The following is a 21,934-nucleotide window of genomic DNA, read 5'->3' as shown; positions in this document are numbered from 1 at the left end:
ACCCTGAGTCATACTTTTTAGGCAACATTGTTTAAAACAGATATTGTGGATTGTGTAATGCGTTGCCGTAGAAAATTTCACTTTGTGTGATTGTATGACTACAATTGAGAATAATGAATTATAATCAATCAGAAATGTGTTCAGAATTGCAAAAGGAATGTCGACCTTGCAGACAAAATCAGGGTAATATATTCGATAAGTTTTGATCCCCCCCCCCCCCCCTCCCTCACTTGCGTACGGGGAACAGCCGTACCTGTCTTCTAGCTTTTTAGCCAAAGATTCGTGAGACGACGTTTGAAGGTGAGTAAAAACATATTGATTTTAACTTTGAACTCGCGTTCCAATGACGGGATCTTTCGTGGTGGCTCGTATTGCAGCTGTCGTGTGGCGTTGAGGGGAGGGGGAGAGGGGTGAGGGTTGGCCTTTTCGCTCAACAAGTTAGCAAACTGCACAAACGTCAACTCTTCAAAGCCGCAAACTCCCAAAATACAAGCGTCGTGGCCGTGCATTCAATGATTTGTCACCAGCGAAGCGTAGCTACTAACTCGGGTACTCCAAATATTCGTCTAACATAATCAATCGATCTCTTCTACGCCTGCAAATACAAGTTATGCTATTCCTAGTTTGACCTGTGCTGGGAAGTATCTGGAGTGGGCTTTAGTTTGCATCAATAGGCCAACATTCACAAAGGTAGATGTAGCAGAAGGAGCTGGAAATCTCACAGACTACCTTGCAGCCTGGGTTAGTTTTGATGTTGTGCCACAGATGATCATGGAATTTTTTACCTGTGTCAAGCAGATTGGCGCAGAGCGATGCACTAAAAAGGACCATGGAGACGACGGACTGTCTCACCGAAGGGGATCCCCTGAAGAGCGTAGAGGACGGAGTGGCGACGGCGCCTCCAGCCACCGATTTGAAAAGAGGCTGCAAGGATGTGCTGGGGCTTTCCAAACTGACCCACTGGCGCACGGCCGTCTTCTTCCTCTCCTTGTTCCTCTGCCTCACCGTGGTCTTTGCCTTCTCCTTCATTATTCCGTGTCCTGTCAGACCGCAGTATCTCGCTTCCTGGAACAGGACATTCACTGGCGCGGGTGTGTGTTTCCCCCCGATTCTCGATAGTGTCATCACAATTTGGAATTGAATGTTGTTCTTTTTTTGCTCCAGAAACCTATGACTTCTTAGCATTTCAAGATGCGAGCAACGACAAAGTGATGGATGTCCTGCTTGTGGTCAAGGCCTCTGAAATCAGCCCGAACAATACATGTGCCGATGCAGGTATGATAAGGCCAAAATCCTGAGGCGGATGTGCGTTTCACTACCTCACCACGATGCCCTCCAAAAGCTTTAACGATCGAAATCAAAACTTTGGGGGCGTAAATGAGAGAACAATTGGGTCTTTGTGCATTACCGCAGGTCTGCCGTCGCCGTGCGTGTTTATGCTGGCGGTGGATGGGACCGACGGGGAAACCCTGTGGGAGCGTCCACTGGATCCGGACTTCCACTGGGCTCAGTGTGGCCTGGACACAAACACGGGAGAGAAGTGGGACTGTCTGCTGTATCATTCCGACCGACTGTCAGCGCTGGACAAATCGAACGGTAATGGTGATCACTTTTTGGGGGGGGGGGGGGGGGGGGGGGGAGTCCAGGAAATCTAATGAGTTACATTTAAAATGGAGGTTGAGCGAGCGGTAGAGATGTTAAGAGAACAATTTGCACCACAACAGGAACAGTTTGATAACGTGTGCACGTGTGTATTACCAGGCGAGGTCAAGTGGCAGCAGCCGCATCCTCCTGGTCTGCACAGCAGCCTGCCCGTGCTCAGCGTCCCCGATCTGGACGGGGACAAGGTCAGCGACGTGGCCTTGGTGGCATCTGATGGCATGCAGGTAAATAATCAGATACTCAACGCACGCAACATTGTATCCAAACAGGTCCAATGCGAGACTTGTATCCCGAAAACAAGGTCTTCGACTTACTTTGAATGTGAGGGTGGCGACTCAAGGTTGACTTGCGTTGCTGATTTTTATTTCCTAAGCTAAATCTTCTTTCAATTGTAGACTCAGCTGGTGTTCCTCTCGGGGAAGACGGGCGCTCAGATTGGGTCCACGGTGGCTCTGAACACCACAGAAACATCCGGTCATCTTCTCCAAAAGACCGGGGATGGCGCTCAGTACCTGCTGCTGCAAAAGGGTTAGTGAATGTCGCAAACCCGTCCATTATTTACAGAATGCAAAGTTTCGGACACAGCCTTGACTATTAGGAAAATAGTCATTTGTCTCAAAGTTACATTTTTTTAAGTGCTAGTCGTTTTTATTTTATCGCGGTTGTAGTTTTGTACTACACCTTTCTGATGTTAGTGACCTGGATGCTGCCTGTGGCAAATTTTCCAGACACCGGCTTGTACGGACTGGCTCTGTGGAGGATTGCAGCCAAAGCCAAAGAAGGGCTGGAGGCGAGCTTCAAGAAGCCGAAACAAATGGAGAAAAAAACCGCGGCCGCATCCGGATTGGTCCCCGTCTACGAGTAAGACGCCGTGTGCCGGGACTTCACTCGCGGGGCACGTCCGCGTTCTCATTTGAACCCGATGTTTATCCGTAGGTGTGACTCTCTGAGGCGCGTGGCGAGAACAGACAAGGGACAGTCGTCCAACTTGATGCTGGTTACGGGCAACGAGGTGCTCTTAATAGACGGAAAGACATTACAGCCTCTGTGGATTTTCAATAGCACCTCAGTCTTCAGGTAACCATTTTGGATTCATATTCAGTAAAAGATGCATGCTCAGTGTGGTACGTGTGCTCCCTCTAGTGGTTTGCAGGAGAATCACTTCAATGTTCCAACCCATTCATTCTAATACAGTGAACTTGTCAAGTACACTCGAATTGTATTTTTAGAGGGCTGCAATTACTTTGACTTGCACATGAGGTAGTTCTATAGGTCTTATGCAAATGGAGCAACGATAAAGTTAGTTGATTTATTGTATTTATTTTTTTTTCCTATCTGACATCCATTTAGGGAGCCTGGCTTTGGTCATTTCAACAAAGATGGTATACTTGATATTGCGCTTGAGGAGGAGATGGACAACTCCACCAAGAGGGCAAGTTGGAACTCGTCAGTACAAAAAAATAAAATAAAATGGATGTGGTACCACAACATACGTGGCAGTCCTGAGGTTTAGTAAAAGTGATGCTAATTTCCATTAGCCTAGCTTTGGTGTTTCGCAGTATATTATTAGCACTAAGTTACAGAATTTAAAAAAAAAAGTCTACATTGCAGATTTTCACCCTGATGCATTTTGGTCAGGAACGTGAACTCGCAATGGGAACTCTTTTTCCCGCAGGTGGTGATCCTGGACGGGAAGTCCGGTGAGGTGCTGTGGAAAGTGGACCTTGTGTCCAGCGCCAACTTGCCTCGACCCACCTCCATACACACCACCAACTCCATTTCCATCTTTGTGTTCTGGGGGCTGCTGCCCTCGCAGTCCAACTCCACCGTAAGGATTTTGTGGTCGAAACGTCTTCACACTGCTCGCTGTTATGTTAAGATGTGAACCGAAGATCTTGTTTCAGGTCGAACATCGTTCTTATATGCTGTATCCGCTCTACTCCAACGTGCTGCTCGAGTCTGAAAACATCGCGGACCACATCGTTACATTTAAAGGTACCACATTTGTCATTCAGACTAAATAGAAACTCTTACCCTGCCCCGCTGAGTGATGTGGGAGCCAGCGAATAAATCGGTAAAATTGGCTGTCGTGAATTTTTATGGCAGCGACATTGATGGAGAGAGGACGTCACGCCGCCTTCATCCTGCTAACGGGTCCCGACTCCAAGAACACGGAAGGCACGGTCGTCCTCACTAAGTGGAAGCTGAAGCACGACGTGCCGCAGAGCAAGGTGCTCCCCATCGGCGATAGCGAGGCCACGGAAACTGACGACGATATCAAACAGGCCTTTAACCGACTGCGCTTCAGCGATAATTGAACGAATATTTGGACCAGTTGACAGTTTTTCTGTTCATTCCTTCTGTGTCAAGTGTTTGTTTTCAGGCCGTTCATTTGCATAGACGACAATACATGGTTAGCCGGATAGCGTGATTGCCTCAGCCATTTTTTCAAGGTTTTCAGAAAACGGGCAAATAAAGAATTAAAACAAAGTCAATCTTATTTTTTGATTTTGTGGGAAGTGAAATGATGATTGAGGCAATTATATAAGCTGTGTGGCTAACCATTCTAGATGGTGTTTTGTCAAAACAGCTGCTGTTTTCCCCTGACAACCGCACCGCCTGCTGAGAAATCCATCTGAACCTTTTGCTGTATTTTAACTTGCACTTTCTCACAACGATGCAATTCTTTTCTTTTCCACTTCAGATCTCTTGTGAAAATCTATGCAATTGTTTCACACCTGTGCTGTAAAGGTTAGTGGGGGTAACTGCTGTACATTTTACCACTAGAACAGCCTTAAGCTTTTACATTTCAATTTGAACTACCCCGCCACTTGTTCCAAGGATGCACGGTGTGGTTTTATTTTCAAGATTCGCCGAGGCAGTGAATTCTTGCAAATTGGTTGCGGCGCTTTATCAGATTTATAGTATTTTGGGGATTTCTATTTGTAAGATTTTTATTTTTGCCCTATGTTAATATATTCAAAATGTGTTGCTCTGAAGGCAAGCTTGGGTTTTTCCTTTAAGTTTCAAGTTGTTCAATATTAAAATGATTTTTAAACATCTGGAACTGTTGGCAAACTGGTTATCACGCGCATGAGCTGTGTCCGTTGGATTCAGTCACGTACTTCTTAGTTACAGATCATAGTCCAATGATAACGTACAGTATGGCGTTAACTCACCGGGAGCTATTTGCATTCTAGTACCGCATTTAAGTGCACTGCAAACCGTGTTTGACGTGGAAACACCTCTCGAGTACTCTTGAGTGGGCAGTGCACAAACCGAAGCCCAAACATCACTTTTAAAACCGGGCAGATGTAATGTAATCATTTACTTGTCAGACTACTTCCGCATTAGGAGATGTTCATCGTCCCCCAGGGGCGTTTATCACTGAAACGTTACACTTTGCACTTCCGAGCCTACAAACGTCAGCAGACATCCAAGTGATACGAGCATAAGGTAATTCTTACTTCCTTTTAAAAGTAGCCTATAAAACAGAATATACCATTACATTATATCCAGATTCCGCTATATTTTTCTCGAGGGCATAGAAGAGATATTTTTGAGAAAATGATTCTGAGGCCTGACTTTTATGAAATATGCTTAAGTTCACAAGCATGTGCACTTGCCAGTGTAAACTTTTGCTACCTTTGGCATGTGAGCGACATGTCAGATGTTGGAAATGTGGGCGTTTCATGAAAGTGCTGCTGCCGCCGCCGATTAAGGACACGCAGGGTGACGATGGCTGAGGACATAAAGGCCAAACTGGAGAACTATCGGACCGCTCCATTTGATGCCAGGTTCCCCAACCAGAACCAGACCAAGAACTGCTGGTCCAACTATCTCGGTAAGGCTTCCGGCTCACTTGAAATATTTGATCTTTTTTGCCAACTCTCTGCATTGAAACTACATCACGAGACGGGCTGTTGGTCTCTTTAATCACGTGCTAATTAAGCTCTTTCCCCTCCAACCTGTCCTAAGATCACCGGACTTGAATAACAATTGTATTGTTGTCATCGGTCTATGACTAGACAAGCTAATAGGTGTTGTATGTTCTTGTCGAATGGCTATTAATAGATTACCATCGCTGCCAGAAAGCTCTGGATGCAAAAGGCGCGGACAACGGCCCATGCGAGTGGTACCGGAGGGTCTACAAGTCGCTCTGCCCCATGTCTTGGGTAAAGAACATCAATCCATTGCTTACATGAAACTGCTTTTGCAAAACCATGCTTTTGATTTGACATCACGTCTACTAGATCCAGAAGTGGGACGAGCAGAGAGCGGAGGGGACGTTCCCCGGAAAAATCTAACGGCCACCGTCAACACGGACGAGAATGTGATTAACAGCTAAGTGCTTGGGGCGCGTGTTGCTCCATCAACAACTTTACTGACTCGAAATGCGCATTCCTTACAATCACCATTAAAAATGTAGAGCAGAGCCTTAATAAATACATTCTATATTTATCTCAAATACTCGTCTCTTTGTCTTTCGTGCCAGGCAGTATTCCAGAGTGCCTTCGGAGTACTTTAGAGTACTCCCGCTAGCTTACTGCTAACACATCATGGTAAACTTCATTGCTGGGCTCACACTTTACATTGATAGTAGCGTAATGGATCGTTTGACATTTGGCTTTATGCTAACATAACGTGAATGCCCATGACAGGGTAACGCAAAGTAGATTCAACACCTGGGGGAGGAAACAAAATGACATACAGTACACATATATACAATTTATTTGTCTTTGAAACAAGTCTACATGTAATATACAGCGTCAAAATTAGAAAAATAAATTGTCCCCCCAAACACTCAATTGCACACATACAATAATCGTCACCCGGTGCCGAGTTCTGACGTCACACATACGCAAATGAAAGACATTTTATACACGAGGACTTATTCAACTTGTGGCTTATTTACTCAAATGCAGCTTGTGAGACTTTCCTCACGTGACCGTCGCAATGAATCGAAATGTAGCGTACGAGACAAAGTGATTGCGTCCCCCGGTGTGATCGTTAATCCCGGAATTTGAGGTAAAAGTCAGCGGTTTCTGCATATTGGAAGTCTTCCGTTAATGGCGCCGACTCAAAATCCAAGCGTGCGAATATAAACGGAGCTGACCAAATGACTTGCGTCAAGTGATCCGCTTGGATCGCAACTTTGGTAAAGGTCACTTGATTTCCCAACTCCTCTTCGACATGATGTCAAGCTCAAGCTAGCATTTGGCTAAATACACGACAAAGCTGCTTTGAAGGTATTTCCTCAAATAGTGACCCCTCTTCAATTTACATTTTTACATCAGCTTGGTGTTACGCAAATGCTCATAGCCGATCAAAAGAGCCCACGTTTGTAAACGACCATTAGCTACCAACAATTGTGTGCATAGCATTACATTGGATGAGCAAAGAACCAGGCTATCAGTGGATTCAATGGTGAATAATCAGCGGATGTAGAAAGTGAGTGAGAGCGGACTGGCTTTTGATTCGACTTGATGTATCGAAACGGCACAGGCAGAGTACAGGCACATTCATAATAAGGCTGGCAGAAAGCAGCCTGACGGATTTATTTAGCCTGGCAACGAGGGAGCCGCTGACTCCGTTTGTAGAGAAGGGATGGAAGTAATCCAACCAGAAAGTGGAATACACGAAAGGTGTGTGTGTGTGTGTGTAGCACAAAACCGTTGTGATCAGTGCAAAACGTGTCCTCTTCAGTGCGGCTTATGCACATCACGTGGAGTGTTCATAAAATAAAAAAAGGGAGCGAGAGAGAGAGGCGCTTGCACCCACCGGAGGCATAAAAGTGAGCCATAAATCAGTACCTCCTCTGTCCGTGCTTGCCAACGTCAGTCATGCAGGTTTTAGGCCGAAGAGCTGAAATGAGGAAGAGGGCGCACACGTTTTAGGGAGCCGAGTTAACCTTTTTTGTTGTTAAAACAAACTGCTCATGGGTCAACTGTGCCCAGATGCATTTAACCAGGGCTGTCAAAACCCATTTTTGTCACGGGCCACGTTGTCATTACCGTTTCTCTTGAAGAGGCCGTTATGACTGTGATACCAGAGGTCAGGAAGAATGGTTTATACTCAACTTTTTGTATTGCTCTGGCGCCTTCCAACGGCATCTTGGTGCCAAGGAGCCAATTTGAGGAGAGGAAAGAAAAGCCGTGCTTTGCAACCTCTTGTGAAATATGGGGACGTGGCTGTGTTCAAAATAACCTAATCATGTTACTGGGATTCAGCACACATCTGCCATGGTTTAAAACCCCCAAATAAAGTAACGCTGCTCAGCTACATTTCAATTGGGGTCTGGAGACTTTTTCTAGCCACTGCAGAGAATATGACAATGACTTTCATGTTGACATTGCTCACCTGGGTCTGCGGCCTGCTTCTTCTTGTTGTGATGGACGATCTGATTCTCATTGGTCATCTTCACATCTTGGTCCTCCACGTAGTTACTGTGACGTGAAAAATGTACACGCATGGGGAGATACGGAGTCAATCTGCTGTTGATTAAGACGGGGGGGGGGGGGGGGGGGGGGGGGGGAGGTTCGACAAAATAATGAGGCTAACGGGAAACTCGAGGGCAGAGGTGGTGGGGGAAATCACACATTCAATGCGCGGTAAGAGTGGGAGACAACCAGGTGAGGGGGACACTGGGGCAATCTTCAATGTGAGGAGTGACCACAACGGGGCGCTCTAAAGCATTACTCACTGTTTGTGGCGCCGGCTGCCATGAGGGCTGATGTGGAAAATTACACATTATATTCAATTCAAACGCACAGCTTCCGAAAGTTTGCTCATTTAAAGGCGTATTTCCTTTATCCTCCGCAGAAAACAGCTAATTTTAGTGCTGCTCTTTTCCAAGCGGGGGCCTCTATATGCAGCACCACTCTTGGTACAAAATGTGACAAGATGTCACACAAGATGTCGCACAAAGGCCCTCAGATGGCGTCTTACCTGATGACGGTGTTCCTTTCGCGGTGTGCAATGTACGCGTTGTCGGTGAAAAGGATGGTGTGGTACGGCACCACCACTTCGCACGTGGGCAGAATGCCGCGGCTCACGTGGCTCACGCTGTCCAGGATGCCGTTGTAGACCAGGAGGTCATCCACGAGCAGCTACCCACACACACACATGCGAGCACAGAACTTTTGTTGCTGTAACATGAAGCTCGGAGTTGTCTCTTCTGTATTTATTAAAAATAAACTCAAAATGTGGAGAGAAAAAAAATGGATGCTGTACCAACATATGAAATATGGAGGAGGCTCACCCCAAATTCCTTAACTCCTCTCTGCGGGGTCTTGGAGTAGTTCCACAGTTTAATCATGGATACGGTCACCGGCTGATCAAAGATGACGTACACGCGGTTCACCTGCATGCAAAAGAAAAAATAGCTTTATTAGCAAAAAAAATAAAAAAAAAAGTCCAATCTTTCAATTGTTCTCTTTCCTTCTAACTGCACCCTCACCAGTCCCGGGAGCACTGGAGCCAGCCACATGTGTCTTCCATCCTGCGTGCTGTTGACGCCGTCTATTAATTTATCTGGAGTCCTCACGTCGCCGCTCACGTTGTCAAGTACGTTGACGCTGTCTGGGAAAGCGGCGATGTCTGGCAGACGTTGAGGAACACGCAATTAATGGGCTTTCCTTTTTCAACGCGTGTTGGGCAAGCAGACGGACGCGAATCGACTACGTCTGGCAGGCTGATGCCTCCTGACTGAGAATGAACAAACAAACGCCAGAGAACTGTTTTGCAAGGGGGGGGGGGGGGGGTTTGGCGGTGCATTTGACATTATTTGCACTCCACGGGGCAAAAGGATACTATTGTCACTGAGGCTGATCTTTTCATGATTCTGGTTGTAGAACTCGAGGCCGTTGAGGCCGATGTAGTAAGAGTCTCCCCAGGTGGTTAACAGCTGCAGCTGAAAGATGACTGGCGGGTAAAAACAAAAATATTATTAAGGAACACAGCGCACGAAGAAGGCAATTCTCGCACAAGCTTTGCATCCATCCGCACAAAGGATACATCCACAAGGCATGATGGGAGCTTCGTAATCCATGCTGGCTTGTTCGGCTTTCTTTGCGCCTCGCCTGAAGTGGACACAAGCGCATGGCGTAAAGGCACCGCACCCACCAGAACGCGGAGACGCGCGGACGTGTTTGTACTTGTTGGGGTGCTCCTCAGCACTCTTGCCGTCGGCGGGCGTCTGGAGGTAGTCCACGAAGAGGATCTCTTGGGCAAAGTCAAAGTGACAATTGCCCGGGCCTTTCCTGATAAGGAAGCCCTCCACCGGGGAGACGGCCACGTCGTCCATGATCACGTGGATCACCTTCACCTAAGGGGGAAACATTTTTGGGGTGACATTGAATTCATCATGAGCTTCATGGCACGAGGTGCACCGCCGCAAACGCCGACAGGGTCCCACCCCACTGTACGAGTCCTCGGCCGACTTGTTGTAGTTCCAGATGCGGAGCCCGGCGACCGTCTGCGCCTGGGGGAAGGCGATGCTCACTGTGTGAGGCTCTCCGTAGGAAAAAGGGATTAGCCACATGTGTCGCTCATCTGTGGTGATGTTGTGGCCATCGATGAGTCTGCGAAGAAATGACGCGCCGTTTTTTTTGTGGTAGGATCAAGAAGGTTCTAATCATGGCCGGCAATCAATTTAAAAAGGTCAGGAATGTTTAGGGTGAGGCCATCTAGGGCTGCACGGGGTAGTTATGTTGAAAGTGTTAAATTATGATGCGGTCCTCAGATAACCAAGCGGGGTCTTGAGCATTCCCACAGAATCAATGGACATACTTATCGAGGGTGCGCGGGTCATGTTCGTATCGGGGCAGATCATGAAGGCCCCCGGCTGAGGCGGCCATGACACCGAGTTCCAAAGGTAAGGCCTCCCCATCTTTCCCGACCACCTCCAGTCCCGTCAGGCCCATGTGGTGCGAATCGCCCCATGTGGATGCCAGCTCCAGACGGAGGCCTGATCGGGGTTTGAAAGCGAGGCGCGGTCAGGATAAACGCTGAATTTGGGAGGACGGAGCAGAAATGTTTCAAAGATGCGCTCACACTTTCCAGTGTACGTCCCAGGAATCTGCTCCATGTTCTCCAACTGGCTCGCGCCGGCGTTGAGGTGAAGTTTCAACTGTTGAGAAAAGTTGCATGCACGGATGTTTGATAGCTCACATCATCGTTTCTTGCAGCGCCAAAAACAACGGAGAGTGATTTTCATGTGCGCAAAATGTAGAATTGTGGGAAAAGTACGATTTTTTATATTTATTGTTCCGTCATGGAAAAGAGTTTCTTACATGATCATTGTCGAGCCGTTTAAAGCCGGTGAACTTACGGTGAGGTCCTCCTCTCGGAAGCCGGCCTGCGTGAAAGGTCTTTCCTCTCCCTCGCCGTCTGCAGTGCGCGGCCTACGCAGCTCCTCCTCATGCACCGGATTCTCCGATCCTTGGCTGTCACCGAGGAAGGTTTCGTCAAAACGGGACATGGCCTCCAGGATGTCATCGTCGGTCGTGAACAGAATAGTGTCCCCGAATTGATCCAGCCCTGAGTTCCGAGAAGGTCAAATCAGTCAATCAAGAAAAACATCTAAAGCCCAAATTTCTCACGTGACCAAGCGCCTGACTCAATTTATGGCGAATGAATGTTGCCCACTGAAAAATGCAACGGAACAAAATGTTGGCTGCGAACACACACACACACAAGGAAGACACACACAAAAGGAGAACAAAATTCTCCAATACCTCCCGAAAGAGTCCCGGAAGCTTTGGCAATCTCGCCCCTGAAGATGCACCTCCCATCGAGCATCATCTCCACCTCCTTGACTCCCCGAAAGGAGTGGATGCGCGACTTGTTGTAATTCCACACACGTATCATGGCGACGTGGTAGGCGTGTCCGAAGTCCAGAAAGATGGTGTGGCTCCGACCCGGCGTGAACGGGGCGAGCCAGAGATGCATGTCATCCTGCGTGCGATGAACACCGTCCGTCAGGTTGGTGACCACGCGGGGGTCCTTGCCGTACGCGGGCAGGATGTTGATGTCGGGGGGGTCGGCGCTGATGTGAGCGGGTCGGACGGGCTCTCCGCTGGAGCTGAACACTTCCAGGCCGTTGAGGCCCACGTAGTGGCGGTCCCCCCAGGTGGAGCGAATGTTGATGAGCAACCTTTGGCCCTTGGGGAGCACCGGGATTTCAAACTCTTCCTCCTGCTCCATTAAAGAATCCCCGTCCGGGCCCTCGTACGGCAGCCCCCGGGCGGCCGAGGCTGAGCAAGGCGGGCCGGCCGAGGGGCTGACGGGGGCCGCGGGGGAGCCGCGGCCGTGCTGCTGCTGCTGCTGCTGGAAGTCGTCAAATATGTCGCCTTCGAAGCCCATGTTGGAGATGCGGCCTCGTTGGCACTGGTTGAACTTGGTGAGGGAGTCCCACGATTCCATGAGGGTGTCGTCCCGGTGGCTGTGCCCCAATGGCCTCGGGGTCCGCTGCCTCCTGCTGGCGCTGACTGACACGGTCGCCTCTGCAGAAAACATCAAAATGAGACCTGTGCCAGTACTGGACTGGAGAATCAAGCGGTATTATTTCAAGACCTCCACCTGTGTCCAAAAACGGACCCGGATGGTCCTAATGAGCGTCCCCACCTGGATTTGATTTCATGTGTTTGATTTCCTCCGTCTGCCTATTCCTTAAGGAGCTCCTTCGTCCACTGAAGGGCCGCTCATGCTTCTGCTCTCCGAGCTCGTCGAGCAGGTCGCAGCTGAGGTCCAGAGATTCGGCCTTCCGCTGTGCCCCGTTGGGCGCCCTCTCCCCTCCCCTGCACACCCGACCGGGGTTACACGGCAGCTCCGGGAGCAACGACGACGACGAGGCAGAGGATGGCGATTTGGGCTCGCCGGCGGGCGCCGGCTGGGGCACCAGCCAGCGCGGCCGCTCCCTGCCGGCCTCGCAGCCCTCCGGGGCGGCTCTCTTCAGGGGCTGCAGCCACTGGGGGGTCATCCGCGAGGAGGGCGGCTGCACGGTGACCGTCTGCGCCATGGGGGCGGCCTCCTCAAAAGAGTTTCTTTGCGCGGAGGAGCGCCGAGCGGCGATGGGTGGAAGAGGGGCGTGCGAGCTCTCCTGAGCGTTCATCGTGGCTTGGCTTGACGCATCCGATGACGGCAGGGCAGAAGTGAGGTGCTGGTGCGCGCCGCCGTCATCGTGTCGCTGGGGGCTGGCCCCCCGGAGATTGTTTCCCGAAGATGACGGGCTGGAAAACAAGGAATCCGAATCTTGGAAGTCCTGGAGCTCGATGGTGTTGCTGTAGTCGAAGACCTGATTGCCGCAGCCCCGCTCCAGCTCGCCTTCAAACACCAGCGTGCTGTTGAGGTACAGCTTTACATGGCGTGCACCGATGTCAAGTTCCTGTTCAGAGAAAGAAAGCCCATATTTGGAGCAACAGAAACCAGTTCTATTTTTAGAGGGCTTTGTATACGCTGCAAAAACGTCAATCACAACAAGACCGAATGCTCGCCTCTTTCAAATCATGACTCAAAACACACCTCTGAGAATAATAGACACGCTTTGGGCTTGACAGAATGAATGAATACGTCTCGGATGCACCGAATTGAGTCGCAGCAGCGAGCACTAAGTAGCCGTTCTGGATAACGACATCTTAAATCCGACTGATCCTCTTGGCAAAGGAGGCACGGAAAACCCAAGTCAAGCGACGACATTCCCACCCTTTATCTCCTTACCCGACACGGTCACTCGCTCACTTGAAGGAGGTCTCTCATCTTGCAAAGAAACCCCAAAAGCAACACCTTTCGGGCAGTGTGTATGAACAACAGCGAGGATGAAAGGACACAAGCCTACGCTTCCTCTTGCACTAATCTTCACGGCTAATCTCTCTGTGCTCCACATTTGGGACAGGCTGAGTGGCGGTCCGGCCAGCCGCTGCTTAAAAGGAAAGGCGCCCCTGACGTAACGATACGGATGAGGGCATCCCCTTCGCGGCAGTGCAACGACAGGGAAAGCAAAACGGGTACTCACGTTGAGGCTTCTGTTGTAGTTCCAGATTTTAATGCGCGATATTCCAAAGTCTGCCGAGCGCTCCGTGTTCCGGATGATGAAGTAGAGCTGGATGGGAGGGTGGAAGGGACACGTCCACATGTGGCGCTCCTTGGTCGTCTGGAAGACCACCGCAGCACAGCCAAACAAATCGGTGAACGAGATTCGTTCTCTACACGTTCACATTGGGGGCGTCATTTCTTTAAATATGTCACCGAATAAGAGGGCCCGATTTACTTAAAGGTTCTTTGTTGTTGTTTGTTGTTTTTGTGATCTAACTCACTCACTCAAAGGATGACAAAGGGGTACCTAATTTTGTGGCCGGTGAATTACCAACCACTTTCTTGGATGGAGAACATCACTTGCATCCGTGAGGCAGGAGACTGACCTTGGCCCTGCCGTTGACGAGCACCGGCAGATTCCCCGGATAGTCAGCGTTCCTGATGTCAAGGTCGTGCGGCGACACGTACAGCTTCTTGTTTCCCGGTCCGAAAAACTGCAACTCGGTTAGGCCCACCAGCAGCCCGTGCCCCCAGTTGGACAGGAGCTCCATTGTGACATACACGGCAGGGGGGACCTCGGACGAGCGCCTCGGCTGCCGTGACAACATACGCGATGAAGAAAAAAAAAAGGCGCTCGAAGGGACTCTTGACTCAGCATTATTGACAAGGGAAGTTTGTGGACTGACCGGCGGTTTGCTGCAGTCGCTTTTGGCACCCTGAGGAATGTTGAAGGTGGGTGCAGCTTCCAGCTCCTCCAAGGCTTTCAGCAGTTTGTGGCGTTCCCTGAAACAAAACATGACCGGCTTCTGCTTCCTTCTCTCTCAAATCATCATCATCGTCATCATCATCGTGCTCAGGAGGTTGAAAGAAAAGATTCCGTTTTCATGTCGTTTCTATAAATAGTACACTGCCATGCTTTCGGCCTGCAAAATGTGGTAACCACAAAAAGCGTGGAATCGCGATTCTCAAATAGGGGTCCCTCATTTATCTTTGACTTCAAAACCGTATTCATCCAATTTGTGAGATTGCAACTTTTATTCAAACAAAATGTCATTTTTTTTCCCTTGAACAAATACAGCTTAATTCTCCTTCAGACTCCAACCTTTACACTCATTCATGATCGTAACGTCAAGGCGTTTTCTCTTAAAAACATTTTTCAATGACTATTCCATTTCGAGGTACGCTTACGGCAAGTCAACCATTCGAACAATGAGGGCTTCCTAGGAAGCGTTTTGCCCACGGATAGGACTCCCGAGTCCAAAAGCCATCATCGTGTGCCTATTTTGCACCAACCGGGAGCCCATGAGTGTGATTCTCTGCATGGCCACAGTGACACTGCTGTCCTCTTTTTCGCTGCCGTTACGATGCATTAAGCCGTTCATCATCTGCTGCCCTCCGCCCTGGAGCAAAGTGAAGCAGAATGGAAGAGTTGCACGCACACACACAAAGCTTTTGGGGTAAGGGTTTTACTTGCCAGCCGAATCTGTCACTGGATTAAAATCATCAACATTCGTAGAGTGACTAGTCTACAGTGACAGCAGGGATAAGGTCAAAAAAAGTGTCGTTGCGTGATGCTGACCACGTTGCAAGGGAAAAGCTCCGGACTCTTATTCTCCCTCTGGATGGCGTCGCACACCCCACGGGCCACCTCGTCTGGGTCCTGCTCCACAGTGAAAGCCCTCCTGGCTGTTGACAGGGGCCTCTCAGCCTGACTTGCCGGACCTCAAAACACGCACACATTTATGTTATGAAGTGATTCCCCATCCTTTGTTGAGCCAAGGCACATCTCATGAGAAAGATCTCTCGTCTACATCCCGGACAGGTCGGCAGTCAATCACGGCATCGTCGAGCAGGAACTGAGCCAACGCTGCCCGTCTGGCCAGTCGACCACTGCGGCGTCAGTCACCCGCGTTTGTCTAAAAGGATGCAAGTTAACTGCCGAAGGAGAAGACTTACTCGGACTGCCCCAGCCGTCTTTTGAAGGCGGCATGTCTATTGTTTTGCTCTTGACCAGCAGTGGCTTGGCGGGTAGGACGGAGTCACTGTTTTCCTTCCGCTTTGCAGACAAGGAGCGCTCAACCTTACGACCTGGAATAAAAAGGCGGAGAAAAGAATTTCAGGCTTGCATATACTTCCGTCTCCAAAAGACATTAGAATTGGATTTCACATTTTAAAAACAATTCCAATTCCTGCTCGCAGGATAGGCCATGACATCACCGTTTCCCGTGCGCTGATTGGTTGGACGGACCTTTACAGCCGACTCCAAAGTGCATTAAAGTAATTCAGCCAGGATGTGTCGTTGGCGTGAATTACTGAATTACTTTTTTCCACCATGTTACTATCAGTGATGAAGCAGTCGGAAAAAAAACAAAAACAAACCGTATTTCACATATCGACGTGGACGGTGACACTCACCTTTAGGTGCCGGTCCAAAGTCGAGGACAATAAGCTTTGCTGGGTCAAAATGGTGTGAACTGCTGGGCCGAGGGCTGGAGGAAGACTTGGAGGATGACAGGGGAAGTCCCAGTTCGTCGAGACTCTCGGTGCTCACGTCGCGCTCAATTTGCTCCTCCACCCACTCTTCGTCGGACTCCTCCCCCGCCGAGCCGCGGCTGCTCCGCCGCATGTTGTTCTCCAGGCTGCGCCGTAAAACCTGAACACAAACGTTTGCTGTTCATAGACGTGCCCTGGCATAGTGCCGAATATGGCATGTCACCGTTACAAAATAATAAAATAAATAGTTTACATTTAAAAACTTGTCTAATTTTAAGTGCCAACACGAAAGTTTAAATTATGTGTCCTGCTCTCACTCTTTTAGATCACTAACATTTGAACAGGTGTGTCGACTTCTGTCCATTATATATCGTTTTTAGTCAGATGTGGGAATAACAACAAAGGAAGAGGGTGTAAGGAGATCCGATTCCAAATGGGGGAAAAAAATCTTCAGGCATAGATAATCTACTTAACCACAGGAACAGGGTCGCCCCCCCCCCACACACGCACCTTCACTTCCTCGAGATTGAGAAGCACCTTTTCGCTGTGCTCCTCGCTCGCTTGTCCCGCTTGATTGTGGGGCCTGGAGCTGAAGGAGCGTGAAAGCGCACAGCTGTCCCTCGGCGAGCAGGGAGCGCCAGGCGAGTGTGGGCCGGAGCTCTGCGCGAGTGGCGGTGTGGTTGGATTGGGGAAAGGTGCAGAGATGGAGAGATGCTAAACGTTCAGCAGACAGCTGCAGCTGACACACAACCCCTCCCATTATTTAAAAAAAAAAAGGGCTCAGAAGCTTAGTGTGTCCATTGTACCTCCATGTCTACACTTTCATAAGGCTCAAAATCATCACAGTAGCGCTTTTCCGGGCATATCTTCAAATTCGATCCATCCTCTGTTCGGATTATGACGGACTCCTGTTTGAACATGGAAAATAGCAGGATTGGATTTCAAAACACATGGATCAAAAGTACCAAGAAGTGTCAAGCGAGTACCTGTGTCCATTCTTTCCTCTGGACCTTTCCGGGGGCGGTGTGGCTCCGGCGCTTGTGGCCGGGCTCCAAATCTTCACTTAGCTGGTGGGCGCGTCGACAGACATCTGCTGATGAGTCACAGCACGAAAAAGGGAACATGAAGAGCGTGCGGCATAGGAAATATTGTACATGTTCTAGTGTCTGCATGAATGTACAGTGCCCTCCATAAGTATTGGCACCCCTGGTTGAGATGTGTTTTTTAGCTTCCAATTATTTTATTTTTTTTCTAAATAATATGGGACCTTAATGGAAAAAAAGAGAAAAATCCAACCTTCAATACAAGTGCATTTATTCAGTGGGGAAAAAATCCCACATAAAGAAATAATTATTTGACATCAAATAATGTGTGTCACAATTATTAGCACCCCTGGTGTTAATATTTTGTACAACCCCCTTTTGCCAACAAAACAGCACCTAATCTTCTCCTATAATGTTTCACAAGATGGGAAAAGACAGAAAGAGGGATCTTCAGCCATTCCTCTTTGCAGAATCTCTCTAAATCATCCAGAGACCTGGGTCCTCTCCTCTGTACTCTCCTCTTCAGCTCACCCCACAGGTTCTCAATGGGGTTGAGGTCAGGGGACTGAGATGGCCATGGGAGGAGCTTGATTTTGTGTCTGGTGAACCATTTCTGTGTAGATTTGGCCATATGTTTAGGGTCATTGTCTTGCTGAAAGACCCAGTGACGACCCAGCTTCAGCTTTCGGGCAGAGGGCAACAGATTTTGATTTAAAATGTCCTGGTATTTCAAAGCATTCATGATGCCATGCACCCTAACAAGGTTCCCAGGGCCTTTGGAAGCGAAACAGCCCCACAGCATCACTGACCCACCCCCATACTTCACAGTGGGTATGAGGTGCTTTTCAGCATGCGCATCTTTCGTGGTACGCCAGACCCACTTAGAGTGTTTGTTGCCAAAAAGCTCAATCTTGGTCTCATCTGACCAAAGCACACGGTCCCAGTTGAAGCCCCAATACCGCTTGGCGAACTCCAGACGCTTGCGTTTATGATTGTGAGTGAGGAAAGGTTTTCTCCGTGCATGCCTCCCAAACAGCTTGTTGGCGTGTAGACAGCGCCTGATGGTTGATTTGGAGACTTTGTGACCCCAGGATGCTACCATTTGTTGTAATTCTGTAACAGTGAGCTTTGGAGATCTTTTGATTTCTCTTACCATCCTCCTCACTGTGCGTGGTGGCAAAATAAACTTGGCTCCTCGTCCAGGCTTGTTTACCACTGTTCCAGTTGTTTTGAACTTCTTAATTATTCCTCTCACAGTGGATATGGGCAGCTGCAGTTGAGTGGCAATCTTCTTGTAGCCTCTGCCTGACCTGTGAAGGTCGACGCACATCTGCCTCACTTGTATGCTGTGTTCCTTTGTCTTTCCCATGTTTAAGAGTGGATAAGAGAAATGGCCTCGGTGTCACGTCATATTTATACCCCAGGGAGACAGGAAGTGATGAATTACTAATTAAATGTTCCTACATACTCTGGTAAACTTTGTAAACTACTGTAGAAATGACAGAAATGCTTCAATTATGTTTATTTCCTGGGAATTGTTAAGGGTGCCAATAATTGTGGAACAGGTGATTTGATGTCAAATAATTATTTCTTTATGTGGGATTTTTTCCCCACTGAATAAATGCACTTGTATTGAAGGTTGGATTTTTCTCTTTTTTTCCATTAAGGTCCCATATTATTTAGAAAAAAAATAAAATAATTGGAAGCTAAAAAACACATCTCAACCAGGGGTGCCAATAATTATGGAGGGCACTGTATGTGCCTTTTTTTTTAAGAGGCAGGGCCAGGTGGGGTGTGGCATGTGACGTCTGCGTGCGAGGGCGTGAGCAGCAGCTTTTGCATGAACGTGCTTGTGAGTTTGTTTGCGTTTGTCATGCTCGCTCGCCGTTATTGTGGCTGAAAAGTGTATCGGAGACTGAGGCCAAGCAAAACCCAGAGTGAATTTTTGTGGGGTTTTCCTTGACCAGAAACTACAAACCTGCTGAACCCGGAGTCCTCCAAAAGGGCGTGGAGGTGACAGGCTTGTGGTTCGTGCTCTTGCGCTGCCTCTTGCAGGACTCGGCATTGGCTCCGTTGAAGTAAATGGAAAAGCCTTGTTCAAGTCTTTCCAATTCGATGTCTCTGGGGCCTTTGGCTTTGAGGCGATTCAGGATCCTGTGGACCATAGACAAGCTCCACTGAAAACTTCCAGTGTAACCTTCCTCAAAATGAGGAGCCGATCATTGTTTTCGCAGTGTTAATCAAGGACTCAAAGTCATGGAAGAGTTAAGCGTCTTCACTGGGAAATCCAATCGGCGTCCCCTTGAGAGCCCGTGTTCACACTGCACCTGTTTCTGTGCTGGAGCTCGATTAAATATTCATCGGCGTTGTCGTCAACGGCGGCAGTGAGCTTCCTTCCTTGGCATGCCTCAGTCTCCTTCAAGTGCACGTACACAATGCACAAACATGGCACGAAAGCCGACCTCAGTTGTTTGACTGTACACACCACACTTCACTGCGACCACAATCAAGAAACAGCACACTGCCCAAGTCAAATATTTGGGTAAAAAAAATATGTTATTTTTATAGATGAGGACCTACTGAAAATGTGGACAATAATTTCAATATCCCAAGAGCCTGACATGAGTTGGTTGACAACACCGCGCATATCAGTAGTACTACAATCAAAAAATTCCTCATGTGTCAAATTCAAAGTGCTTATATTACACATTAATGTTAGCTCAACAAAAGGGATTCCAAGTGGACTATGGGCTGCATCTATCCTTGACCACTTAAGACATTATTACAAGACATCCAATGAGCTATTTTGATTTTTTTTTAAATGCTAGTGTGAAATTGAAAAAAAAAATATATGGTAAAACTACTGTGTGGTTTCCAATACATGTTCTTTTCGTGACAACTTCGCTAATACAATCAGATGTTTGCTTTCACTGGCATGAGGCGGAGCATCCATTTCTATCCATGCACCGTCATGCAACATCAGCAGTAAAGAAGAAAATCCGAAGACCCTTACTTGTGATTTACTACAGGCTACTGCATCTGACAATCAGCAGGGAGGAGAAGACAAGCCAAGCAGGGAAGGGGAACACACAATAGTGGTTAAATAGCATCAGTTCAGAGACTCAAGGAAAGCACTGGAAAACAAGTGCTGAAATGAAAAAGAACCCCCTCTCCGACTTGAGCAAGAAAGGATGCGGCCGGCGGTGGATTTGGTTCAATGAAACACTAAGCCAAGCGAATGTGGCCTACCTCGTTTTTAAAATCCATAGTGCGGCGGCCGACAGTGAAACAGATGCTGTGTCCACATAACCTCGTGGTGCGTTCCGGCCCTTCAGAAAAAGAAAACAGCACCGCCACGCCTGACCTTGCCTTGGACACACCATGAGGAAAGACCTCAACATTTACGAGGGCTGCATCCACCGCACATTAACAGTAATGGGAAGCTGTAGTGGGGAAACATTGCATGCATCTTCGGAATGCACTTTTCAGCACGGTTCGACAATTTCTGTGCTCCATGAACACGACCACGATGTGTCACTATAGAGAAGCCTTTATTAGAGGCCTATGTGATGATCAGAGTTACGTGTGCTCTTTGTTGAAGTGGATTTAGGCTCAAACGGTCCATTTTGATACTTGACATATAACGTTACCGTACACAAGCCATAAATGCGCCCAGAACACCGCCATTCGTGGCTAAACACACCTTTTTCCCCCCTTTTCGACGATTCCAAAGTGTGACTTGTTGGTTTTCAGGTTGCATCCATCTTCCACCCGAGTCGAGAATTCTTCGAATTATATAAAGCTGGTACCGTATCTTCTTTTTCTCGCCTCTGCCGAGCGCTGCAGTTGGAAACAGATGGGGGTCGGGGGGACGGGACACAACACCCCGAGGTTCCAAGTCATAATTCGGTTGAATTTTTGTTTCGTTCTTGCCTAGCAACGGGACACAAACATTTGCTAACTACACGATAGTGGCTAAAATGTGACATCAAATGACGGACACGACACACGGGTAACTCGGTGGCTAAATGTCTCAACTGTCAATAAAAACATCACATTGAGCCAAATTAGAAACAGCGACATAGATTAGCCATGACAAAGAGTCGACTATTACGAATAAATCTTTTATAAAAGAACAGGTGTTCAACAGTCACATAAAGAGCACATGCTAATAGATGCTAGCCAGCTAGCGCCCGCCAAATTTATAGCGAAACCAAACGAGTTCCCTCACAAGCTCTCAACACTTCGGTCACAATTTAGTTATTATTACTACAACCTACCGTAGAGGTCATAGAAAGAATCAAATGTTTATCAGTTCGTTTGCCGCTTTTCTCGAAATACGCGCAGGATCTTTCCTCATGTGTCCGCAATGTTGTGATGGCCGGTTACCAGGATGGCACTCCACCAATCGGGAGAGCCGAATAGGTCGACGAAACGCCCCCCCAAAAACATCAATTCAAACGCACACGTCCAGTGTCAACAGTCAGAAGTTGAACACTGTTTATTGATTATTTAGAAATCAATACAATTTATATAAACGACGGGATAAAATGAGGTCTGAAATAAAACCGTTGTGGATGTAAACTAAACAGGACAGGATTAATTGCAGACGCTCATTAACGCCACCGTATGGAAGGCCGTTTTGAGCAATAATATCCTTAATGCACTAGTAGTCTGTGTTCTCACCAGTAAGACAATTCAGA

The 21,934-nt window shown here is 48.2% G+C and overlaps 3 protein-coding genes across 11 annotated transcripts; 2 read left to right on the top strand and 1 right to left on the bottom strand.

Annotated features, from left to right (window-relative positions):
* Nucleotides 1-19: 19 nt before the first annotated feature.
* On the top strand, nt 20-4,729 carry fam234a (family with sequence similarity 234 member A). Of its 3 annotated transcripts, none has more exons than XM_052071997.1 (12): nt 20-300; nt 799-1,091; nt 1,165-1,275; nt 1,414-1,596; nt 1,762-1,886; nt 2,058-2,190; nt 2,391-2,523; nt 2,599-2,739; nt 3,013-3,094; nt 3,338-3,490; nt 3,567-3,657; nt 3,769-4,729. In XM_052071997.1, the coding sequence occupies exons 2-12, from the start codon at nt 830-832 to the stop codon at nt 3,978-3,980; spliced, it is 1,626 nt and encodes a 541-aa protein (XP_051927957.1). In that variant the 5' UTR covers nt 20-300; nt 799-829; the 3' UTR covers nt 3,981-4,729. The 3 variants fall into 3 exon arrangements, with proteins under 3 accessions (XP_051927957.1, XP_051927958.1, XP_051927959.1); XM_052071998.1 differs by lacking the exon at nt 20-300 and adding an exon at nt 415-549; XM_052071999.1 differs by lacking the exon at nt 20-300 and adding an exon at nt 545-690.
* LOC127604744 (katanin-interacting protein) lies at nt 4,050-21,634 on the bottom strand. 7 transcript variants are annotated; one of them, XM_052071989.1, is made up of 30 exons: nt 21,512-21,634; nt 20,931-21,071; nt 20,245-20,264; nt 19,559-19,647; nt 19,210-19,385; nt 17,175-17,281; nt 16,995-17,096; nt 16,699-16,848; nt 16,111-16,348; nt 15,652-15,783; nt 15,275-15,417; nt 14,989-15,095; nt 14,382-14,478; nt 14,082-14,288; nt 13,676-13,813; nt 12,289-13,048; nt 11,400-12,167; nt 10,994-11,202; nt 10,717-10,792; nt 10,453-10,630; nt 10,079-10,244; nt 9,819-9,988; nt 9,679-9,743; nt 9,475-9,585; nt 9,122-9,261; nt 8,924-9,025; nt 8,611-8,771; nt 8,366-8,392; nt 8,023-8,108; nt 6,376-7,527 (listed from the first exon to the last, which is right to left on the bottom strand). In XM_052071989.1, the coding sequence occupies exons 2-30, from the start codon at nt 20,989-20,991 to the stop codon at nt 7,469-7,471; spliced, it is 4,845 nt and encodes a 1,614-aa protein (XP_051927949.1). In that variant the 5' UTR covers nt 20,992-21,071; nt 21,512-21,634; the 3' UTR covers nt 6,376-7,468. The 7 variants fall into 7 exon arrangements, 6 of the variants coding, with proteins under 6 accessions (XP_051927949.1, XP_051927950.1, XP_051927947.1 ...); XM_052071990.1 differs by having other exon boundaries at nt 17,175-17,278; XR_007963400.1 differs by lacking the exon at nt 8,366-8,392 and adding an exon at nt 4,050-5,132 and having other exon boundaries at nt 5,400-7,527; nt 9,679-9,988.
* LOC127604753 (cytochrome c oxidase subunit 6B1) lies at nt 5,372-6,130 on the top strand. Its single transcript, XM_052072012.1, has 3 exons — nt 5,372-5,506; nt 5,737-5,837; nt 5,916-6,130. The coding sequence occupies exons 1-3, from the start codon at nt 5,401-5,403 to the stop codon at nt 5,967-5,969; spliced, it is 261 nt and encodes an 86-aa protein (XP_051927972.1). The 5' UTR covers nt 5,372-5,400; the 3' UTR covers nt 5,970-6,130.
* Nucleotides 21,635-21,934: the final 300 nt, after the last annotated feature.

The sequence above is a fragment of the Hippocampus zosterae genome, chromosome 7, assembly GCF_025434085.1.
Source record: "Hippocampus zosterae strain Florida chromosome 7, ASM2543408v3, whole genome shotgun sequence".
In the NCBI taxonomy this organism is placed as follows: Eukaryota; Metazoa; Chordata; class Actinopteri; order Syngnathiformes; family Syngnathidae; genus Hippocampus; species Hippocampus zosterae.
This window is presented reverse-complemented; position numbering and strand designations above follow the sequence as displayed.

What these genes read in the sequence shown, in the direction of transcription:
- fam234a (XM_052071997.1), top strand. Translation starts at nt 830, where the DNA reads ATGGAGACGACGGACTGTCTCACCGAAGGGGATCCCCTGAAGAGCGTA. An exon ending in AATAGCACCTCAGTCTTCAG is followed by an intron (nt 2,740 to 3,012) that starts GTAACCATTTTG and finishes ACATCCATTTAG; the next exon opens with GGAGCCTGGCTTTGGTCATT. An exon ending in TGGACAACTCCACCAAGAGG is followed by an intron (nt 3,095 to 3,337) that starts GCAAGTTGGAAC and finishes TTTTTCCCGCAG; the next exon opens with GTGGTGATCCTGGACGGGAA.
- LOC127604753 (XM_052072012.1), top strand. Translation starts at nt 5,401, where the DNA reads ATGGCTGAGGACATAAAGGCCAAACTGGAGAACTATCGGACCGCTCCA. An exon ending in CTGCTGGTCCAACTATCTCG is followed by an intron (nt 5,507 to 5,736) that starts GTAAGGCTTCCG and finishes GGCTATTAATAG; the next exon opens with ATTACCATCGCTGCCAGAAA. An exon ending in CGCTCTGCCCCATGTCTTGG is followed by an intron (nt 5,838 to 5,915) that starts GTAAAGAACATC and finishes CACGTCTACTAG; the next exon opens with ATCCAGAAGTGGGACGAGCA.
- LOC127604744 (XM_052071986.1), bottom strand. Translation starts at nt 20,991, where the DNA reads ATGCAACCTGAAAACCAACAAGTCACACTTTGGAATCGTCGAAAAGGG. An exon ending in TAGCCTGTAGTAAATCACAA is followed by an intron (nt 19,648 to 20,244) that starts GTAAGGGTCTTC and finishes GTGCACTTGAAG; the next exon opens with GAGACTGAGGCATGCCAAGG. An exon ending in TTCCGGGACTCTTTCGGGAG is followed by an intron (nt 11,203 to 11,399) that starts GTATTGGAGAAT and finishes CTCGGAACTCAG; the next exon opens with GGCTGGATCAATTCGGGGAC.